Source organism: Lepidochelys olivacea, assembly GCF_965140295.1.
Source record: "Lepidochelys olivacea isolate rLepOli2 genome assembly, chromosome: 7".
Classification (NCBI taxonomy): domain Eukaryota; kingdom Metazoa; phylum Chordata; order Testudines; family Cheloniidae; genus Lepidochelys; species Lepidochelys olivacea.
Window position 1 is genome coordinate 23,379,591 of NC_140417.1, and position 23,807 is coordinate 23,403,397.

A 23,807-nucleotide genomic window follows, 5' to 3' on the forward strand; every position below is an offset into this window, starting at 1 on the left:
CCTCTCCTCTAAGTGCTTCAGAATTGATTCCTTGAGGACCTGCTCCATGATTTTTCCAGGGACTGAGGTGAGGCTGACTGGCCTGTAGTTCCCTGGATCCTCCTCCTTCCATTTTTTAAAGATGGGCACTACATTAGCCTTTTTCCAGTCGTCCGGGACTTCCCCCGATCACCATGAGTTTTCAGAGATAATGGCCAATGGCTCTGCAGTCAGAAGAAACGAGAGGCCATTTCTTCAGGCAGATCAGCATGCAGAATGAAAGCAGCACAAGAGGCATTATTTGAAATATTTTATTAAAAAGCACTTCAGACAAACATCACTGCAAAATTTTTAGAAGGAAGAACTCTTGTTCTGACAAATTCAAACAAAGTTCATAAAGAAAACAGACTATTCTTAAGCATCAGCTTCAAAGAAATCAAGAGGCTTTTCCTGAGCCTAGAGCATTTTTGTAACCAAATCTAAAGGACAAGCAAAAATGATGGGTCCGTGTATCCATTTCATGTACACTCAATAGAAGGGACAATAAAATGTTACAGGCATCAGGGAGCATCTTATTGCTTGCCAGCAAAGTAGGAAGATTGGGCTGTTATGCTTCATGTCTTGAAGCATCTTACCATTTAAATACTTTTCAGTCCCAATGGCAATTAACCATTAACATTTCTCTTGCCTATTTCTCTTTCAATAATTAAGCCAACCCTTGGAAGGGTTAAAAGTTACTCCAAAGCACATGATGTGCAACAAGCTGCTTTACTTCATGTACTTTTCTTGTTGATCAGCCAAGATTTTTGCAGATGATTTGGCATCATAGAAAAGTTCATTTATTTCTTCAATGTGCTCCTTCTCAATGCTGTCTTTCCCATTAATCTTGGCTAGCAGGTTAGCTGGTGTCAGTAACTGCACAGCATACCTGCGATCAAAGAGAATAGGCTGAATTAACTGTTACAATCCAGCACGTCAGCACAAACTCCTAAAAGGGTACAAGTAACCGTGTCAGATTCCTACCAAACAGCTCTGTACCAGAAGCACAAAAGAGCAGCAGGATTCCAGGGAGTGCCCAGTGTACCTCAAAATGGGAGGACTATCACTTTTGGATTGTGTTTAAAAGCCATTCCTTGGGGGCTAGAGGTCATTGTCCAGCAACTAAGGCTCACTCTTACCCTGGGAAGGGTGTTGTGTACTATCACAGCACCTCCAGATCCAATCCTTGCAGGGTGTGAGAAAATTCCAATGGGCTCTACTTACCTTAAGGTTGTCTTGTTACCAATTTCCCCTAAATGGTTTAGGGCTTCCTCACTAATATTAATTCCCTCTATCTGGGCTCGAAGTTTTATGATCTGTGGAGATATAAGGTGGAGAAGTGAAGCTGCAGCAGTCATGTAACAGTCTGGACAGTAGCAGATACCGTGCTTGTTAATTAAATACACACACACGCACACAATGGCAGACAGGATATCCTGTTTAGAGATAAGACATGAAACAAAAATGTGATTTTCATTTCAAACATCCACAGCATCCTTTAAAACAAAAGACACCCCCCTCCCACCTCCTGCAAAATCCTAAATACCTCTGGACTTCATTAATCATCATTGTGAAGGGCAGGGGAGGGACTGCATGGATCGGTAAAGTTTCATGATGATGTTGCAAGGCTGGTTAAGCCTACTCAGTAATTAGAAGCCTAGTATAAAGCTTATAGGGGAAAATCACTACAACCACATAGTTATTGACAACAGCAGTCTGAGTCCTGTGTACACAGAAGCACAGAGATGCCCCAGTCTCAATCATGCATACTCTAAGTCACTGCTATACAGCCCACTCCTACAAACCCTGCTTTCCCCTCAGCTGCTCACTCCACACCGTACAGTTTTTAGTCGCTTGATAAGTAAGATGGTAAAATAAATCAAAAAGTTACTTTATAAGGGTTCAAACCTGCCCCTCCCTAAAATCACTAAGAAAAATCTAATCTTTCAAGAACGGTGGCAAGCTTGTACCAGTTTGAAGATCTTTGTAAAGTTGGAGAGCGAGATTAATACCAATAAGCCTGAGTGTATAAAGCTGTAACAAAAGTGGGACAAGTCTCCCAGCAGTCCGTATTACCAGCTGAGTGATAAGGGGCAGCCTGGATAATGATGTTGTGTTGTAGTGCTGAGATAACTCTGGAACTGCGAGCCTCATATAATACAGGTATTTTTCACTTTGGCAGTTTTGTAAACAAGATATCAAGAAGAACTCGTTTAAATTAAAGCCATAAAAATGCAGCAGGGGAGTCAGGAGTGGGGGAAGAGAGAGTAAGAAAGAGAGAGGGGTTTGACACAGCAGGAAGTTGCTCTAAAAACATTACATTTTGAAGCAGCTTTTAGAATGTTACAAATTAATGTTAGATTTGAGATTTAAAAAAAAAAAAAACAAAAACTTGTAAAATCAACTTCACTTTTCCAAGCTTCCAGCTATTGCTACGCTCCAGAAATACACCTTGAGGTGTCAGTTAATGCCACATTAAAAAACAACTTTTATAACTTTTTAGCTTGTGAGAGGCACTGCTCTGTGACAAGAACATAAGATCAGCACACTAAACCCAGCAAATACATATAAAACTGCTGTAAAATGGAAGACGCGTTCGGGTGAGAGAGTTCAAGAACAGAAGTCCCAATTATGCAAGTACAGGTGTGACAATACATATGAGTTTAACGTTAAATGAGGGCTGGTATTTTATTGTAAAGCAAGTTTCTTCCACATCATTGTAGGATTAAGATATATGGGATTCCTTTGCTCTCAGACTAATGCTGGATAATGGAATTTGAATACAAGCTGCTAACTTACATCACTCAACAGAAATTTAAGAAGCATTTTACATATACTATAAACTACCCAGGCATAAGTGAAAGTTTTGCACAGACCATTTCTGAATCAGTCAGAAGTGAAGTTTCACTATTTTCAAAAAATGAGCTCAAAGTTCTCATGTGACCCCCTGCAAGGGCAAAAAAAATTTTTTTTAAATGCACATTGCCTCTGAAAACTGCTTTTTCCTAGCCAAAAAAAAGATACAAAAGGGGGAGAAAACCCATATAAAATTTAATTTAAAAACAAAGTGATTCCCTCCACCCCCAACCAAGGCTTGTGCGATTTTTTTTTTAAACTTAAACAGCTCGATTTGGTCATGAATGAAACTCAGTTGCGTCAGCTCCCAACCTCCTGAGGTGGAGGTCAGTCCTTAAGGTAGAATTGTCTAAGTATGGACACATTAAACATCGAGTGCCATGGTTTATTGGGCATAATCAGCAAGACTTAGTATATGGCTTTAGGAACAGCACTGTTGTGGTCTTTCCCCCACACAAGCAGGTCATGGCAATCACACAGTTCCTGCTCTACACTTCTGAGAGTGGACAGTTCATATATTAGATCTTTAATCATTTAATAGGTTACAGGGATCACTTGAGGGTGTCCAATGTGATGGCACAGCACACACCAGTTTATATTTTATCAAAGTCAATTAACATTTTAATATAGTTCAACTCTACAAAAGGCAATTCAAAATACATGCTGCTGCTACCATAACATATCCTAGGAAAATGTAAGCACAATAGGAAGAAATCCAGGACAGAGTGGCAACCCTCACTGAATCTCCAGGCTTTGAGAGCAAGTCAGAACTTTAAAACTGGCTTTATAGACAGACAAAACCCAATTGTATTACTGTACCCTCTGGCCACTTCCATTGTAATCTGCACTACAGTGCTTCAGCTGTCCTTTCAGGTGCACAAAAACTATCCTGAGCATGCCTCGAAACAGCAATTCACAAAAGCCTCCTCACACCAAATGAAATGAGGTTTTGCCTCTACATTTATGTTCGATAAATGCCTCAGCTTCACCTTGGCACTTATCCAGCAGCATGAGCCCATTATCTTGTGACAATGCTCCCTGCCATTGACACTATCTCCTAAATAATACAAAGAATTGACAGGATAAACTGTAATGGCTCCTGTATCATGTCAGTTCACGCTATTGAGACGCTAATGAGGAAGATCTTTGACACGATGCATCATAATGGCACCCAAGGATTATAATCAATACACAATACATTGTGCTGGCCCACATGAAAGTCTTGAGGCATTGAGTAATGTATCACTACAACTCTTCCTGAACTCCGCCTAGGAGTGTGGGGGGAAAAAAAGGTACTGTATGGTTTTGTGAAGTTTAGAGACAGAAGTAGGATAAAGATAGAGAAAGTACATCTAGGGCAGGAGTCGCAGAAGAGCAGTCTATAGAGTTCTACAACACAACCGCCCTCATCTTTAACATAGAGGTGCAGCCTGCAGAGACCAAAGGTCCCAACCCATAATGCCCCATTTCATATTAAGCAAAAAAGCACTGCACGTTGGAACCTACAGATTGTGTAAATTGCACCTCTGTATTAGAGATAAGGGCAACAACAATCCACTCCTTTTCTTGTGAGATAAGGTTTGCCTTTCAAGCCTCAGCCAATTTACCAATGCAGCCCTTTCGTGGGCAAAATTCAGACTCTACCACTCTAGTTCATCATACTGGTCAAACACACACACACCCCAAAAAACCAACCCAGAAAGGCAAGTTAGGCACCATGTCCCCAGGAGACTTCATGGCACAGAGATGGTTCTGGGAGTAAATCCTGCTGCCCAAGCAGAGATCAAATAGCTACAATGTAACATCACACGTAGGCAAGTGCTAGCTCTTACCTCTCTATAGGCTGGAATTCCAGAGACTTTTAAAGTAGTATTTAATACAGCCCTTACCTGTTTCATTTCCTGAGGCGTATACAGCATGGTTCGAATAATCATCACCCGGTCCAGAAGATCCAGTGGTATTCCGTGAGGGGACACTATATCCTCTGTGCCTCTGAAAGAGATACACGAGAGGTCAGACTCCTCATTCAGAGTTCAACACATGGGCTTGGTTTAGATCATGGGCCAGCAACCTTTCAGAAGTGGTGTGTCAAGTCTTCATTTATTCACTTTAATTTAAGGTTTCGCGTACCAGTAATACATTTTGACATTTTTTAGAAGGTCTCTCTCTATAAGTCTATATATTAAATAACTAAACTATTGTCATATGTAAAGTAAACAAGGTTTTCAAAATGTTTGAGAAGCTTCATTTAAAATTAAATGAAAATGCTGATCTTACACTGCCAGCCTGCTCAGCCCGCTGCCAGCCTTGGGTTCCATCCACCTAGGCCAGCAGCAGGCTGAGCGGGTCCTGTGGCCGGGACCCTGGCTGGCAAAGGGCTGGCAGCCAGAACCCCAGACCGGCAGCGGGCTGAACAGGGCCGGCAGCTGGGACCCCAGACCAGCAGTGGGCTGAGTGGCTCAGCCTACTGCCGGTCTGGGGTTCCGTCCGCCGGCTCCTGCCAGCCAGGGCCGTGTTCAGCCCACTGCCAGTCTGGGATCCCAGCCCTGGCCGCATAGAGTGGGTACCTACTTTCTCCCTGGTTCTAGCCCATTCTCTTTCTCTCTCTCTCTCTTTGCACTGAGCTGAGGGTGGGAGTGCACTGAGCACAGGGCTGGGGGTGAAGGAGCAGGCTGGGGGTTGGGGTGTAGGGTCTGGCCAGGAGCTAGAATGAGGGAGGGGGCTCAGGGTTGGGGTAGGAGGTTTGGGTGTGGAGTGCTTACCTGGGCAGCTCCTATTTGGTGCAGGTGGGAATGTGGGGTGGGGGTGCAGGAGCTCCCATTTGGTGCCCAGGGTGGAGGTGGGAATGTGGGGGGTTGCAAAAGTCAGGGCATAGGGTGAGGGGGGCTCAGTATGTGTGTGGGGTGCAGGAGTCAGGGCTGGGGGTGTGTGAGGAGCATGCAGGAGTCAGGGCATGGGGTGGGGGGACTGGGTGTGTGTGGGGGGGTGTAAGGGTCAGGGCAGGAGGCTGGGGGGTGTAAGGGTCAGGGCAGAAGGCTGGGGGTGTGAGCTAGGGTTGTGGGGTTGCTCCAGCCCCCTGCCCAGAGAGGCTCACGGCAGGGGGCTGGAGGGGATATGCCATGATTCCACCCCCCTTCCCCAACTCTTCTCCGCCTCCTCCCCAGAGCAGCGAGCAGGCTAAGGCTCCGCTTCTCCCCTCCCTCACAAGAGCCATCTGCTGATCGGTGGCAGGGAGGGAAAGGAGGAGGGGCAGGAATCCAGCATGCTGGGAGAAGAGGTGGGGGAGGGGGGAACTTGCCTGCCCTGCAGCAGCAACTGGCAGGACCAAGATTCTTCACCCTGTGCCCGCCGGGGGGGGCGGGGGGCGGAGAAGAGTGGGCCGGGTTGGGCAGGATTTTTAATGGCAAGCTCCTGCATGCCAGGGTCCCGGCCTGGGTTCGGCAGTGGGCTGAGCAGGGCACGCGTGCCATAGGTTGCCGACCCCTGGTTTAGATATTGGCAACCGAGTCAGGCTACGATAAAACAAGCTGTGGACAGAAGGGTTTATTCTCCCACCAGGCACACTCACACAAGACATACTAACGGGAACTATGTCCATGACAAGGGGGAACAGACTCCGGAGTTTGTACGCTAAACCTGGAACAGCCTAAAATGAAAATATTCTTTCCCCTGCACTCTTAATCATTTCACACAGCAATACGGAAAGGTGGGAATTAGCTGGTGCCAGCTTCTTTATAGCTTGTTCTCATAGTGCTAGTCAGTCCCTAAAGAACATGCATACTACACCTGTCTGATATTCCCAAGTATATTGTACACGTTCCAGCAAGGAGCAAATTATTTTTGCTGTAGTGTTTAACCAATAAAGCAGAAATTATATGCAGTACTGAACATTGAGAGCATCTTCTTTGCTTAAACCAGCCATCACACTGCTCAGTTTTCCATACTATCTCCTTTATTCCCCTCACCTAGTATTGTAGTTGTTTATATTCCACGTTAGTGATCCAGCAGACTGAGAGGTGCAAGGGCAAGACTGTGCATTAAGCGTACAGTATAGTCCCTAGAACTCTTCTTTTACCAGGGAAAAGTGACACCAAGGATTCTAGATCTACGAACTCCTTAGCTAACTATGACGACCTTTCAATTTCCAGACTCGGTACCAGTATTTGAATGCTTCAGGCTCCGCTCACGACCCCCTAAAGGAAGCTATTCAAAGGGTCAGCAAGAAAGTAAATTTCTGAAAACATCTCTCACTATGTTCACCAGTAGATGGCACGCTGCTTTCATATAATGCTATTCCTAGTCATATTAGGATACAGAGCCAATTGTATTATACAAATGTCTAGATACACCTCTTGATCCTGTTAAGGGCCATCTGCAGGCAGATATAAATGGGAAAGCAATTTAAAATACTTGGGTTAGTAGTATGATCTGTTAAACACTAAAGCCAATGGATTTTCAGGTATTGCCACAGTAATCTATGATCCGTTTTTAAGGCAAGAGGAAAGACATTCACTTTGTGACTTTCCACATGACAGATACCGTCACTAACATACCCTACTACCAGGTCAATTATTTAACAGTATCTGCAGTTGTGTCCTGGTGCTTGGGAATTCAATCCTTTAAACAGGCCTTCCTTGTATTTTGCAGGGTCCAAAGGAGATACAATACCAATCCTTACCTAATTCCTGGTGAGGGAAGCCATGCTTGAACCCGGTTAGTAACAACTGTTCAAACATAGGGTAAGAATCAGCTATGTGATTCTAAAAGCCATATGGTGGTACCATTTCTCTAGGTCTCCCACTCCAGGGCTGCTGTTCTTTGCACAGTTTATTTTAATATTTGTAATACAGTAGTGTCCAGAGGTCAAAGTGTGCTAGGTGCAGACCATCACACAGAAAGATATGGTCCCTCCTCAAAAGAGCTTTCCAGTTGAAGACCAGATGCATCAAGTGGATGTACCAAACACAGGGGACTGGGGAAGGGAGGACAAGGGTGAGATTATCTGATTACACAGAGTAGCTGTTTGCAGGTTCAATCAATTAAAACAAAATCAGTATCAATCCCTACTGGCAATTTATCTAGAAATTATCCGCTAGCAATTTACCACAGGCAACATGGTAGAAGTGCTTCTTGGAGAGATCTGAGGGAAAATAGAGTGATTTTATTGACTAGTTCAGAGTGTGAGTATGTGATAGAGTGAGTGCGCTTGTGAGAGAGATGGACTGGCTGGCATTGCTGGAGGAGCACAAGAGGCCTAGTCAATGCAATAGAACAGAAAAGTGCAAAGTGGGGGAGGGAGTAAGCTGAGAAGGGCTTTAAAGGGGAGAACAATAAGCTAAAAGTTGTTGCAGTGCAGAAACGAGAGCCAGAGAAAAGACTCAACGAGGACGGGGAAAACAAGGTCCAGGAAGATGATCTTAGCAGCAGTGTTTTGAATGTAGATGGGGGGCAGGCAGGAGATGTGTACATTAAAGGAAGCCAAAGAAGAGGGCAGTTAGAGTAGAACAAGGAAACAAACTTGCCAGTGGCAGCTGCTGAAGGGATCGAAAGGTGGGTCCCTGGAAACACGAGATGAAGAAACGATACTTCCATCTAACTCTCTAACCCAGTCATCTTTCTTTCCCTGGGGTGCAGCCCTCGAGCATTCAATGTGGCTCATGATCCATCCAGATGATCATCAGAGGTGTGTCAGCACCAAAGATGAAAGCATTCAAAGATCATAGTTCTTGGTATGGAGACAGCTAATTCTAACTCAGATGTATAATTCAATTTTAAAAACTGTACCTGATGATGCAGTTTCCTCGGTTGGAAGCAAAGATGACGATGGGAGCAATAGAAGATTCTAGTGCGCGATGCAGATATGTGAAACATTCAATATCCAGCATGTGAACCTCATCTACAAAGAGCACACCTGGGACCAGCTCTGCAATGCCTTGATCAATGTATTTATTCACCACCTTGTTTATCTCCCCTCGAAGCTTGTCTAAGAGACAGGAAAGAAAACCATTTTAGTAGTTCTGTTAGCGCTCTCTGCAGCTATGGGAAGGACCCTAAGACACTAAAGTGGGGGATGCCACTTTCCTAGCATCTTGATTCTAAACTGATATCCTATCATGAATGGGTGAGTAATTGTGATGCAAAGTCTCTGTGGGATTTGAGTCAGATTGACCCAAGTTCCCATGTTTTCTCATATGCGTAAGAGAGAGATGAAAGTATGATATAGAGTCATGTTCTGGGGGAGTTACTGTTTCTCACTTTCAGTTCTTGGAACTTGTATACAAAGCTGGCCATTTTGTAAGCACAACCCCTCATCAATGGTGTAAAAAGCAACTTGAAAAACAAAATTAGAACACAGCATGGATTCTGCAACAGAAAATTATATCTCACTAGTCTTACACTTCTTTTTCTCTATTGATGGATTCTAGGCCAGAAGGGACCACTGTGCTCATCTAGCCTGCCCTCATGCATACCTCACACCACGGAACTTCCCCAAAATAATTCCTAAAGCAGATCTTTTAGAAAAATATTTGATTTGAAAATTGTCAGTGATGGAGAATCCACCACAACCCCAGGTAAGTTGCTCCAATGATAAACGACTCTCACTGTTTTAAAAATGCCTTATTTCTAGTCTGAATTTGTCTAGCTTCAACTTCCAGCTGTTGGACCTCGTTATATCTTTGTCTGCTACACTGAAGGACCCATTATCAAGTATTTGTCTCCATGTCAGTACTTATTGCCTATGCTCAAGTCACCACTCAATCTTCTCTTTGCTAAGCTAACCAGACTGAGCTCCTTGAGTCTATCATTATAAAGCATGTTTTCCAATCATTTGACCGTTCCTGTGACTCTTCTCTGAACCCTTTCCAATTTATCAATATTCTTCTCGATTTATAAAAACTAGGACTGGACACAATACTCCAGCAGCAGTCGCACCAGTGCCAAATACAGAGATAAAATAACCTCTCTACCCCTACTTGAGATTCCTGTTTATGCATCCAAGGATCACATCAGCCCTTTTGCCCAGAGGGTCACACTGGGGTCTCAAGTTCAGCTGATTACCCACCAAAAAGCTTTTGACAAGATCCCACACAAGAGGCTACTAAAGAAGCCAATTAGCCATGGGGTGACAGGCAAAGTATTGTCAAGAATCAAAAACTGGCTAGGACACACAAACCAAAGAATAAGGTTAAATGGTCAAAGTTCATCATGGCAAAAGATTAAACTTTTGTACTAGGTTCAGCATTTAAAATAATTAATGATCTGGAGAGGGGGTGGTGAGTAATGAGGTAACAAAATTTGCAGATGACAAAGTCCAGAGAGGACTAGGAGGAACTTCTGAGGACCTAACCAAGCTAGGAGAATGGGCAACATGATGGTAAGAAAAGTTCAATGTCCATAAATGCAAAGCAATGGACATTGTAGGGAAAAATTTGAACTACTTTATGCTTTACAATGTTTTTAAATTCACTTTTATCAACTCAGGAAAGGGACCTGGGTGTTGTCATGGACAGACCAAAGATCTCTGCCCAATCTTTAGTGGGGGAAAAAAAAACACTAAACAAGATGAAGAATGCACAAGGGATGGGATGGAGAATAATACAGAAAATATTAAGTCATTATATAAATCAATGCTGCAGCCTCATCTGAAATAATGTGGAGTATTGGTCATTCTGTCTCAAAAAGGATATTGCAAAATGAAGACAGGGGTCAAAGAAGTGTGATGAGAATGATTAAGGGCACAGAAATCTCATGTGAAGAGAGATTAAAAGGACTAGTTGATTTACCTACAGAGATGAACAACAGGGGACATTAGACTGGGAACTTTTGTTCTATTTGTATTGTAATACAAGACAGTCAATGAAATTAAAGGTGGCAAATTCAAAAATAATATACCATATCTCCACACAACATGCAATTAGGCTATAGAACTCCTTGCCACATGAAGTTCTTGAGGCTAAGAACTTAGCAAGATTCAAGAAGGGCAGGACACGTACATAGATATAAAAAACAGAGTTAAAATTAATGCTAAATTTTTAGAAGGAATACGAAATTTCATACTTCAGGGATTAAGCCAATCTCTAACTATAAGAGATCAGCAATGATAGGCTGGTCAGGGCAGATTACCCCACATCTGCCTACTGCAGGATTCTTGCATTTTCCTCTGAAGCATCTGGTACTGACCACTGTCAGACAGGATACTGGATAAGACTGACCTCAGGTCTGATCCAGTATAAAATTGCTCTCTTCCCAATTTCAATGTTTCCACAATACCCATTGTTTTCTATCTCACATTTATACATTCCACAGTTAAAACACACTGAGGCATCAGACTGTGAGAGTGCAAGAAGAATTCTGTTATTCATCTAAGTATAAGCATCATCATCTGCATGAAGGCCAAGTTCTTAGTACTTTCAACTAGGATAGTTCTCCTACTTGCATAGCTTGTGAGGAACTCTGACCATGTTCCCAAGCGTGACTGGAAGGAAAACTAAATACTGCTGGTTTATTTTAACGTAACATTTGAGTATAAGCAAAAATATAATTCCTTAGCTTTTTGAACATATGGATCTCAAAGCTGTGCAAGATGTTACATATAGTCTGACTTTAGAATATGGAAGGTGATCTCTGCAAGAGGTGGAATACTTCAAAAGAGCATCATTCAATTTTAGTATTGAAACAGACTTTGACCTGAATTTAAGTAAGATACTTGTTGAAGCACCTTTTCTTTCAAAGCAAAAAGGACAGAAGATTTTTACTGTAGGTATTTTTCCTTCTGTGATTTGTAGGTAAGAAGAGAATCAGTTCCACTTATAACACCCATATTAAAGTGCATGGGCTGTTGCTATAGGTGAATCAATGCCACACAGAACCACTCAACAGTGATCCTTTCACAGCCATTTTGCTACTTTGCAAAACTATTGTACAGTTGCATAATATGAGAAAGGTAGCACACTCCAAGGTGAAAGAAGAATTTAGTTCTAGAATTGTATTGGTTTGTTCCTTCATGGAATGTTTGGGTCCCCTACCATATCAAGTGGCACCATTTTGAAAGAACAGGGAGATATATCCTAGTGTCCTGACTAACTTTCACTCTCAATAAAATGGGCTCCAATGTCTTAAGCAACATATGGGATATTATTATTTGGACAACGGTGCTGCATTTGATTCCAGTCACTGCACTGCTGGCACCTAACTTGTGACTTTCTGAAGTATTCTGAAATAATTCACCATTAGAGTTGCTACATAAATTCAGTTCTTTCAACTCCTTGTCTAGTAGGCATATGTATAGCTTATGTTGAGGGTTAAGATGTGGTGCAAGCAATTTTTATACCTGTAATTTCAGTTTTTTTAGGCTTCATCAATTGTCCCATCATGGAAAGGATGTCCTGCCCACCCTAGAAAAAGCAAAGTTAGAGATCAACAATTTCTCCTTCCTGTGCTGTTGCTCAATGCACCAGGTTTGATATGGACCAGGCTATTATAGACGGTAGGGTTTTACACCTTTAGGATACAAAGTTGAATAATCATTTATTTGGGGTCCTTTGTAATATTTTAGCTCCAACAATGGCCGATTCTGTTTCTAATCCAACTGTCCAACTCATTATCACGTCACTGCCTTGGGATTCCAAATTTATCCTTTTTTAGTTAAAAGAATGCCTCTTCACTCCCTTTTTAGGTCTGGACTTGAGAGAGAACAGTGAGAGAGCTCAAAGTTTAACACCCTTTCCTACAGCATTGTCAATTTCCCTCCTCACACAAATAGAACTGATCAGAGAGCAGAAAGGCTGGAGCTGCCTGTTTGGACTGTGAGTATTCAACTTTCCAACAGATGGATGGTTGTGTTGGGATTTTAAGACTTTTACTCCCTTATTTTTGTAGGGTGAGTCTAGTGGGGTTTTTTTTGTTTATAAGGGAGATTATTTTGAAATAAGTAGATCAAGGGGCTGGAGTGTCAAATTGTGGGTATGTCAATCTTGGGAGTGTTGCTTCACGTATAGAACCTATATGAATTTTTATTTTTATTTTTTTTAAAGTCACTGTCCGTATACAGCACAGCTTGACAAAGTGGTGACCTCCCAATACTGGGGAAAAGAGGAAAAAACACTCCCTATACAAAAAGTTTGCTACTGTAGAAAGCTTAAGGTGCTACTGCAAGTAACTGGGGAGTATATTAAGTTACTAAACATTTCTAAAGGATACAGGGGCACTTACAGAAATTACACTGAAGTCAGACAAGCAAAGATCATTTATCAAAGTGTTCGCAGTTCCCATTTCATGGCCGATGAAACAATAAACTACAGAGCAAAGGAAGTTAATGTGTATCCAGAACATTTTAAAAAATAAAAACAATGCAGACCTGCTGGTTGCTACCAGTTCATGTCTAAGTATTGAGGATGGAAAGTAACCTACTCTTCATGTGGTGATGGGAATAGCTCCATATAAAAACCTCGTATTAGCTTCAGCCCCTAGGTTTTTTGGTTAGTTAGGGTCTTTTTTGGCACAGATTATGCTTTAGCTTCTAGTGCAGCGGTTCCCCGACGTCTTTTGAGGAACCCATCCTTGTGATGTATTTGGTTGGTACCCCCTTCTCCTGGTATTCTCTGGTACTATGCTCTGACACTTTTTTCTACAATTGCTCATTCTTGCACCTCTTTTGCTTTGCCCCCTTTCTCACTTGCTGCTATTCTTTTTTCTTTCTGTCCTTTGTTCATGTTCTCATTTTTTCTTGTTTTTTGTGGCCCCTGGCTATTCCTTCACTCACCAGAAAGCTACTTGCTGGATGGGATGAAGAGCATCTACCAATGTGTCTGTGGGGCTGTGAAATGTACTCTTGCTGCCAAGAGTTTCAAGAGCAGATACACAAAGACTGAGCAAGCAAATTGCTCCCTGAACGTTTATGGAGCTGGTTCTGTGGCCAGGAACTGCAGGAAAAGGGAGAGAAGATGGGTTTCAAGGTGCTACCTACTGTTTTTTCAATAGTGGCATGTTTTCAGTGGAGTGAGCAGAACCCACAGCCTGCAGCATGCCCCATCCTCACTGCTTCTCATCCTTTCCCCACATGCCCTTGGGTTAGTCTGGTACCCATCCTCAGGCTAAAACAGTTTTTTGCACAGATTTAGTCTCTAGAGTCAAGTACCTGAGGTCTAGCATTGGCCACATCCAGGTCATGAAGGGTGACATCCTGAATAATTTCTTTTTTCTTGTGTACATCGCCCTTTGGCAAGGGGACGTACTCTTCAGCTTCAAGGTCAAATTCTGTGGCATAAGTATCACATCTGCCTTGCCTCTGTGGAAAAGGGTTGGTGGAGGAGTGGAGGAGGAGAAGAGAGGTAGAGGGGGAAGAGAAACACACGTATACAGTTAGTTTCATTGCCAAGACCTTGAGTGACATATAGTTGATAAAGGGCTTGGTTCACAATTCCAGTCCTGACAAGCTTTGGTTGACACTTCAGAATATGCCTTGTTCCCCACTTAGCAACATGCATATCCTATCTACTGATCAAGGCTCAAAAACCCTGTTAAAAAACACCTGATATTTTCCCACTGAATATTCCACCTCCCTCTGCTCTTCTTTTAACTGTATGCAATTTCTGCTAAAGGACAAATCCAGCAGATTAACTAGAGATTGGGAGAACTGTTCAAGACTTCTTTGTAGGTGGGTGATTTATTATACGATATGAAATATTATGCTCATCCATTAAACAGCAAGTATCACTGTACACTACATTTTAAATCAGATATAAAAAGAATGCTAACTAATGCGGTATTCCCTTCTACATGCATACATCTTGTGGAGAAAATATCAGAGATAAAAGAAAGATTAAATACACTGCATATTTCAGTTTGAGAATGACTAAAGTTGTTTGGATTTTTTCCCTCCCTTTTGAAAAGATGTCTTGGTCTTAAAGGTTAAAGGAAAGAAAGCTCATCTCAGACAGCTGCAGGGATGGCTTCCTTGCCAAGATGACCTTAATTGTGAACTGGATGACCACCCTGTCTTGAGGCAGGAGGAATGTCTCCCTCCACAGCAGCGAAGTCCCGGGCCTTTCTTTTACACAGTCTTATCCAGCTTGCCCAAGCCAAATAAGGTTAATAGGTCACAGGGCCTTTGGCAGAGGTGACACTGGAAGTTCTTTGAGTACACAAAGCAGGGTAACAGTCAAGTCATGTTTTGGCTTTACCTTGACAGCTCCACTGTTTGCTTCAATGTAAATCACATCCCCGGCTTCCACTCGCTCCTTCTGTAAACTTTCAAAGATGCTGGGGTCCAACTGGAGACAAACAACATGGGAGATTAGACAGTTCCATTGTATTGCAGAATGAGCATGAAACGAGAGATTTAAACCAAAGCTTGTTAGACAGTCAGACAAAATAAGTTAACATTTCACAAAGTTGAAAATTCTGAGGTTCAATTCAATCTTTAGGGCAAGACCTAGAACAGGCTGCACAAAGGGTATTGTAAAATTTCCTTATTCACTTCCCCTTCTATTTGAGCAAGAGGCTTTTTGACTAAGCCATATTTACTATTTTACTTAACTTTTATTTACAGAGGGTATTTAAACTTTTCTTGCCTACTCTGTTTTTCTGATGAATTAATGTTATAATACAAATTGCATTATGCCAAGTTGTGAGGATGCTGGTATATATCAGGAAGAGGATGCCTTACATTTCATACTGATATACTCTTTGTTCTCAGGGTGCAGTGCTTTTCTTGGCTGCTAGTCAAACCCTATAAAGGGCTAGCTGTTAGTTCTGGAATAAACTGCACCTGTTGACCACTCAAAAGTCTTTTTATGTTTTTATGGAGTGATGTGACCCTTTTATTCATAGTCTCAGACTTTAAGGTCAGAAGGGACCATCGCGATTACTGACCTTTTGTTCTCTTTCCTACATGCAGTTACTAAATGAGCAAGGCGGAAGCCAGAACATGGCATGTGCTTTTGTTTTTTTTGCGTGGATGGTTCATTTACTTCCACTAAGGATTCTCTTATTTTGCATCTTCAAAATGAACAAAGAGAAGACAATACGTGCTAAACAGCAGAGATGCTGCTGTAAATTCTCTTATCGCCATTTTATATACTGTATAAGGAAGGAAAACTGAGGTACAGATTAAGTGACTTGTCTACAGAAACAAAGGGAGTCAGGGTCTGACTTAGGAACAGAACTGGGTTTTTGGCTCCCAGCCACATGTTCAGACCACTGGACCTTCCTCCTTAACATAAAAAGGAGGCAAGGAACATATGAAATAATATACACTAATACAGGCAAGATTTCAAGAAGCTATCTTCCAATATTCAGGTGGAGTACCAATTTTTTTTAAAAAAAGTGTTTTCTTGTGTATTTAATTGTTGTTATAAATATGGAGCTGTAGTTGGGGTCAAGCTCAGCATCACATACCAGAAAAATATGCTGCCCTGGAGAGGCAGATCCATTTGGCTCCTGAGTTCAGTCCTTTATTCCATGGGGCTGGTAATGCTATCAAAGTGGCACACTCAGGCATTTCTTGCAGTCTGAGCTATCCTTTGAGCTGTCTGAAGGTGTGTGTTTGGTGGGGAAAGTTAGGGGGAAATGGCAGTTTTCAGAGGACCCCTGGATCAACAAATCCCCCTGTAGCTGAACACAGAAGGTTATCTGAAGTTAAGTCTTTAAAGTACTAGTAAGAGACCCAAGAGTAATATTTCTATATAATATGAACAGGTCAACTTGTTTACTACCAGTACGCAGGTGACAGGGGGAAGAAATGGGCTATTTTTAACTTTATTTGGTACTGGGCTAGAGATAACAAAATTAGGTAAGATGGGAACAAAAGGTGCAAGGATGCATATCTGGGACATGGAATGACATGCCAGAGAATTTATCATATATACCTTCAGCTGCTTTGTTCCTTTTGCTGTTTTGAGTCCTATAATTACATGGCTAATAGTTTTGCCATATCCACCCATCGGGTTCTCAGTCTCGCATGGAGTTAATTCTGTGACTTCACCTTCATAAACTTCCTTGGTCTCTTTTATCCTCAATCCTACAAGAAATAGTTTAGATGAATTGCAGTGTTTAAATGAGTGGCCATTTACATTTAATTATTCTTGACTCTCACCATCTAGAAGTCATTCTGGCCAATGTCTATAAACTTGAGAGCATTGAGGGTGTTTACATACTACAATGTACTTCATGGCAATTCCCTACTTTGGAAACTAGAAAATAAAATTAATACCTTGTTTTGTTTTTTTTTAATATTAGTAGGAAAGAAAATTGATCCCCAGGTCACTTAATTGGAAAGCTAAGGACATTCATGCAGTTTAAGCCAAAATCCTGACCAACAGTGATGGTATTAGGGACACTGAGATTTTAAAAACCAATGCCTTCATGTAACTTTAGAGATTCTAGTAACAAAAAGAAAAGGAGTACTTGTGGCACCTTAGAGACTAACAAATTTATTTGAGCATAAGCTTTCGTGAGCTCACTTCATCAGATGTAACAAAGTTAAAGGTAAAAATGCATGTTAACTATTTTATTTTAAAGAGATTCTGACAGAGGTTAATGTTTAACATTTAAAGTGTTTGTTTTTTAAATTAATATATTATAGCCAAAGATGGACCACATATATTATTAAGAGACCTCTGGTGGTGTGCAAAATTCAAACCACTCCTGGATTTCTGACAGTAGAGCCCCTTTAGAGATATGCAGACTTTTCTAGTCTGTGTACTTCTCTAGGACTCCCATTACCATAGTATCTATTACAGTAACTCCTCACTTAACGTTGTAGTTATGTTCCTGAAAAATGTGACTTTAAGTGAAACGATGTTAAGCAAATCCAATTTCCCCATAAGAATTAATGTAAATAGGGGGGGTTAGGTTCCAGAGAAAATTTATTGCCAGACAAAAGGCATTATATACATTTTAAATAATCCATTTAATGTAGGTATTAAACAGGCTGGCAGTCCCCCATCAACTCCCCTACACACCGCCTCCAGTGCCTCCCGCCCGCCGGCGGATCCCATGGATCAGCGCCTTCCTCTTGCTCCCCCGTCTCCTACCCGCGGCAATCAGCTATCTTGCAGCATTCAGGCTGGGGGGAGGAGAGAGGATGCGGTGCACAGCCTTCCCCCTCCCTCCTCTGTCTCCTGCAATCAGCTGGTTTGTGGCATTCAGGAGGCAAGGGGGAGGCTGCGCGCAGCCCCCTTGCTCCTCCCCCCAGCCTCCTGAAGGCAGCAAGTCAGCTGATTGTCATGGGTAGGAGGCGGGGGGAGCAGGGAGAAGGCGCTGATCTGTGGGGTCCGCCAGCGGGGGGGATGCGGTGGGGGGGAGGGGGCCTGTTGCCAGCTCATTATAGGGGAGCATTGCACAACTTTCAATGGGCATGTTCTGTAATGGAGCAGGGATGTAACATTGAAACAATGTTAAGCAAGAGGACGTTAAGTGAGGGGTTACTGTACTCCCTCTATGGCCATCTATAATCAAATCTTTAATTTATATTTTAAATTTCTAAATATGGGGTGGAGAGAGTTTTATGGTCAGATTATCCTAAGAATAAACACCACTACTACTATTGTGCAAAGGTTCCAACTACATGAAAGTTCAAAGAATCCACTCCTCAACAGGCACTGTAAAATACATATGTTGAGGTTCATGCACCATCCCAAAAACAACAAGTGGACTGTATTGAGATACAAGGGAACTCATTCTGTACACGACTGGAGGTCACCAGAACCCTATAAAAGTTCCCTTGTTTTGTAGCTTTACATTTTGCAGTTTTACATTTTGCTTTGAAATAAATACATGGATCAGACACTTCACCAGTAATCTTGAGTTGCTGATGGCGGGGGATATAATTTTGACAAAAATAATATGGGTCTGTCTCCCCCTGCTGGTCTCGTATTAAGAATGGGATTTTTAAAGTAAGACATAAATGTGAATTAAAGAGTTTGATAATTTTCAGTGGAATTGTTAGTTTATCTTTGTTGTGAAATACCCTGCAATACACATCACATAGAATATAATTTCAGAAATTTAACATTTCTATATAGTGTCTTGGGTGTGCCTTAACAGAGAAATTAACAAGTCTCTGCTTTGAACACCTTATTATTTAAGTAACATGAAATGATGCAGGGAAGATAGCATATCACAGAAATTTACAGCTAATGGTGGTTGCTCTAGCCAATGGTATGAATTGTTTATTATTGCTCCTTAGTTGTTAGAGATTTTAATTGGTTGTAGTAGGAGCAAGGTTTATTTTAGGCAAGAGGCAAATTTGGAGTTTAGATATGAAGATGATCTAGGTCAAAGAGCTCTCTAATGGAGGTATTTCCTGCAGTTATATTCAGATGCATGATTCCAGAAATGGAACTTATGGGGTCCTGTATTTATTGGCTTAACAGTACTAAGAGGAGTAAAATTTTGTTTGCCACGTAAGCAAGTATAGGTTGGAGACATAAGGAATAAATATACTGTTTAAGCAGTGGCTATTTTAAGAGAGATTTTTGACTGTAACTGTGCTTTAACATATTCTGTCAATATCTTTGCCAAATGCTAATAAGCTCTGTACAGGATTAACATCTGTGCTACTTTTTTTTTTTTTAAATCAGAGGACAGAATTGCCCTATAATCTTCTAGTCCCAGTACATCTTGTCTTTTTATGTCTTTTATGAACCATAAGCTCTCCACAGCAGAGACTGCCTGTCTTGATGAGTCCTGAACAGCACCAAGCACATGCCAGACCCTGATAATAACTCTAGTATTAAGGAATCCTGACAATAATAATTCTGACAGAGAGCACCTTCAATATGGCAAAGAAAACAATCTAAACGAGAGATGGGACCCACACTGGGTACATTGTTAGGAAGCATGTCAATGAGCAGGGCCCAGAACAATTGGAGAATCTGATGCACTAGTGGCTGTCTGTACGGGTACTGTCCCCAAACACAGCAGACTCTTGCTGCATCCAAGAATAAGAAACCCTGTGAATGAGACTCGGGTATTTGACTGTTAGTCAGAATCATTTCAATAATACTGCAGTGGCTAAACCAACTGAAAGTGCTATGCATGAGATGTATAACAGGCCACACATGTTGTGACCTGCTATGTGAAGAATCACATGACATAGCACACAGTAAGTATCAGGATCACAGTGAGACTTGAGACAAGTTGCTCCTACACCTAAGAAGTGTTATCTTACAGTCATCACATGCCTTGCATTGGGGTTATTCCAATTAGAAAACAAAACCCTTTTCTGAAAACATGCACTAGAAATTCCTTTTTATGACAATGAAAGTAAAAAATTAGATCTGAGCATGACTGAAAAGTGTTTATTTCATGTAAAACAGGGGCTTATTATTAGTCCTTTAAAATATGTTTGGATTTTTTGTAAGTGGTGTTAAAAGAAACAAATCTCCCCAAAGGAATGTTTTACAATAACTTGCATTAGGTAAATCTGACATGGAATTCAACAAAAGGGAATAGAAGAATCTCAGTCTTTCACTAGCACCACTCTTCGTTTAAAAGCATCCGTGTGCTGACCCGCAGGGAATGTGAAGCACCAACAATGTGGTCGGCTGTTAACTAGAGGGAGTTAAATTACTGCTATCTCTAGGAATGACAATATGGAGACAGGTTTCATCTGCTGGTTCAAGTTTCCAAAGCTCTGACAAGGAATTTCATCACATCAAGGAAATACTGTAGACTGCTCTCTCTCATCTCTGATCTCCCTCCTCGCAAACTCTGCCAACCTAACGGTAACTTACAGATTAGACTGCTGAAAATTGCTTTTTTATAGAAATCAATGGGACACTTTTGTTTGGTTGCAGGCTTGAGAGAGATACTTCACCAAATACCTAGCTGAAGTCCATGGTGAATCACTACATAGAAGCCATGGAAATTAACTGATGCTGTGTTCAGACTGAAAACAATTAGGCTATCTTTATGTAATCCAAATGCATCCAAGGGAAATTTTTGACTGACTTTATCAGTTGTCAGTAGCAATCATATAAAAGTAATATAAGAAGATTAATTTAAAGACTCAATGATCTTTTGTTGCAAATTTAACTTTGTTCTTTCAGATAAAATGAAACCCAGACAATTCAAGTTAATTTCCTCTTTAATTCTAGAATGCATTTACCACTTAATAAGATACTCATCTTACTAGCATGGAACATTTTCTTGTGCTCACTTAGAATAAAATGTCAGGCAAAGTACTGATATGTAGGAGACTTAGGTTTAAGTTTTTGGCTAGCAAGGATTGAGAATGTTGTCAAGAGAAAAAGAGGAGCATTTCCCTCTCTACAAAACGCTCCAGACTTAAGACTCATGTTGACAGATTCTAAAGAGAATTTTTTTCTAACTTTGTCCAGCAACAATATGCAGGAACAGGAGAACATCCTGGAGGACAAGGCAAGAGAATGGAAAAGTTTTCCCCGCCACAACCTTGGAAGGGAGATGAACTGGAATAACTGAGGTGACAAAGACATGAACACTGCATTAAGTTTCAAAGTGCAGAAAAGACCAAATGAAACATGAAACAAGACCAAATGAAACATGGCTAGAAGAACATTGAAAACTGGAGCATGAAAACATGGCCCCTCACCAGAACTACGGAAAAAAGCTAGTGTTCTGTTGTTCAAATTTTTTTTTCTTTTTTTAAAAACCCAAACATAAACACTTTACTCTTCTTCTATTTTAACACTTACCTATAGCTCTTCTGAAATTTTCCATCAGGACTTCTGTCTTCTTGATCTCGGTGGAGTATACCTCACTTCCAACCATAGGACAAAACGGAACCTTGCTTCCCAACTCTTGAGCAATAGCTAGAGCCAAAGCAGTCTATAAAAATTCGAGAGACTGAACTATTACACACTTAAAAATTCTCATGAGAAATAAATGTATAATGACTAAAAGATCTTGTGGAAAAGACGATTGCCACTCCAGAAGGTTAAAATACTTTGCTCATTAAATCACCTTTTGTCCAAGAATCTGTAAGTGCTTTAAAAATATTCTTTTAAGCCGCACAGTGCTCAATTTTATAAATAGAGCACTACAAGTGCCTCCAATGAGATGATGGAATAATGAGAAGTGGAACCTAGGAATCCTGACTCCCAGGTCCTATGTTCTTACCCACTCTACTTTCTCATATACAACTGTAGCACTTTCCCCTTACATCATGGCTTTTATCCAAGGATTATAAAGCACTGCCAAAAAACACTTCAAGCTAGTCATAAAACAGTTTAGTAGTATTGGGCCGTGTCTTTTTAACATTCAGTATGAAAGGTGTTAAGACTTGTAAAGTGCAAAAAACAAAAGTTTAAATGCTTTTAAAACCCCAAATTTATATGTTTAAGAAGACCTTTCTTTAAAAATCACACACTTCATATTACCTTTTCATTCACTCATGTACGCAAAGTGGTTTTTACAATGTTGGCACTAGAACGGGACACTGCCACCGCATGCTCATAACATGGCAAAATACAATTTGGAGCAAGGATCAATACTGGCTCAACTGTGGCTCAAGTTTATACTTAAAAAAAGTCCCAGTAACTGGAGAAGGTATCTGTTGAAATTGTTACTAGGAAATATTTGACCCCACTATATTTAAGATAGAGTGGTAGAGAACAGCTTCAGCACTGAGAAGAAAGACAATACCTTGCCAGTTCCAGGAGGTCCTGCCAACAGCACAGCTCTACCAGCCATTTTCTTGCTTTTGATCAATTCCACTATAACACCACAAGCCTATAAATTAAAGAAATTAATTTAGATATTTATCAGAACACCTAAAGATTACTAAAGGAGCATTCTCAACCAGTTTAGACACAATAATACTTTTACACTGCCAGAGCACCTTTCATTGCAGAGGAACCCACCGTGCTTAATAAGAATTACCACTCCTAACACCATTAAGATTAAGTGTGATCTCAGTAATAAATGGCGAAACTCAGGCAGAGACAGAAGTGATTTCCCCAAATCAATGAAAATCTGTGGCAGAAGTACAAACAGAGCCCAGGAGTTCTGACATTTTACTGTAAACGCAAACTTCTTACATGTACCTATAAGCGTTTGAGACTGGAGTGGCTCTTAAAACATTTAGGGTATAAAGAAAGACACATGAGAGCGTGGTCCAGTGGATAAGACATGGGTCTCAGAGTTAGCAGATCTGGGTTCCACCCAAGTTATGCTAATGAGCTGCCGTGGGACCTTGGGCAAGTCACTGTGCCTCTCTGTGCCTCAGTTTCCCCACCAGAAGAAACAGATGACGGCACCAATCTTCTGTTGTTAAAGGGCTTTGACACCTGTGGATGCGTAGGGCTATACGGGTGAGCTGCCACAGCGGAGGTTCGACTGAGGAGCCTGCAGGGCGCATGGAACTGGAGTTTTACCAGCGAGCCCACAGGAGAGACAAAGGTTTAAGTAGCTGGACTGTGGCCCCCCCCCAGGTGGCCGCGGGAGGGGGCCGAACAAGTAGCCCCGGCAGGGGCCCCACGAAGCAGCCGGGCCGGACATTTCAACGCCCAGCTGGTGGTTTCAGCGCCAGCGCGGGTAAGGGATGGGGCCCTGCGCGAGGGGGCGGGATGCGCAAACGGGCAGCAGAGCCCCCCGCAACAACGGCCTCGCCGCTCAGCCACGGGGGCGCTTTCTGCCTTCTGGGCACCCCCGCTCCCATCCCGGCCTCCTGTGGGCCGGGGCCTCTCACCTCCCGGGCGTTCTCCTGCCCCACCAGCCCGGCCCCCGCCGGCTTGGCCGCGCCGCTCTCATCCAGCCCCAGCCCCTTCACGTGGCTGTGCGCGGCGATGCGCTGCGTCTTCGACGTGCTCTTCACCTCCTCGATCTTCATCTTCACGGGCTCGGGGCTGCGGGGCAGACACTGGGCGGCAACTCCCTCCGCTCCAGACGGGCGCGGGTAACATGCGGCCCGCGCGTTACCAAGGCTCCCGGCGCCTGGCTAGCCAATC

General features: G+C 42.1%; 1 protein-coding gene across 1 annotated transcript; it reads right to left on the bottom strand.

Annotated features, from left to right (window-relative positions):
* Window positions 1-276: 276 nt before the first annotated feature.
* RUVBL1 (RuvB like AAA ATPase 1) lies at window positions 277-23,807 on the bottom strand. Its single transcript, XM_084635351.1, has 11 exons — window positions 23,549-23,807; window positions 22,504-22,590; window positions 21,555-21,687; window positions 16,743-16,894; window positions 15,057-15,146; window positions 14,012-14,161; window positions 12,206-12,269; window positions 8,659-8,857; window positions 4,764-4,866; window positions 1,243-1,334; window positions 277-907 (listed from the first exon to the last, which is right to left on the bottom strand). Exons 1-11 carry the CDS (start codon window positions 23,687-23,689, stop codon window positions 748-750), a joined length of 1,371 nt encoding a protein of 456 aa, XP_084491477.1. The 5' UTR covers window positions 23,690-23,807; the 3' UTR covers window positions 277-747.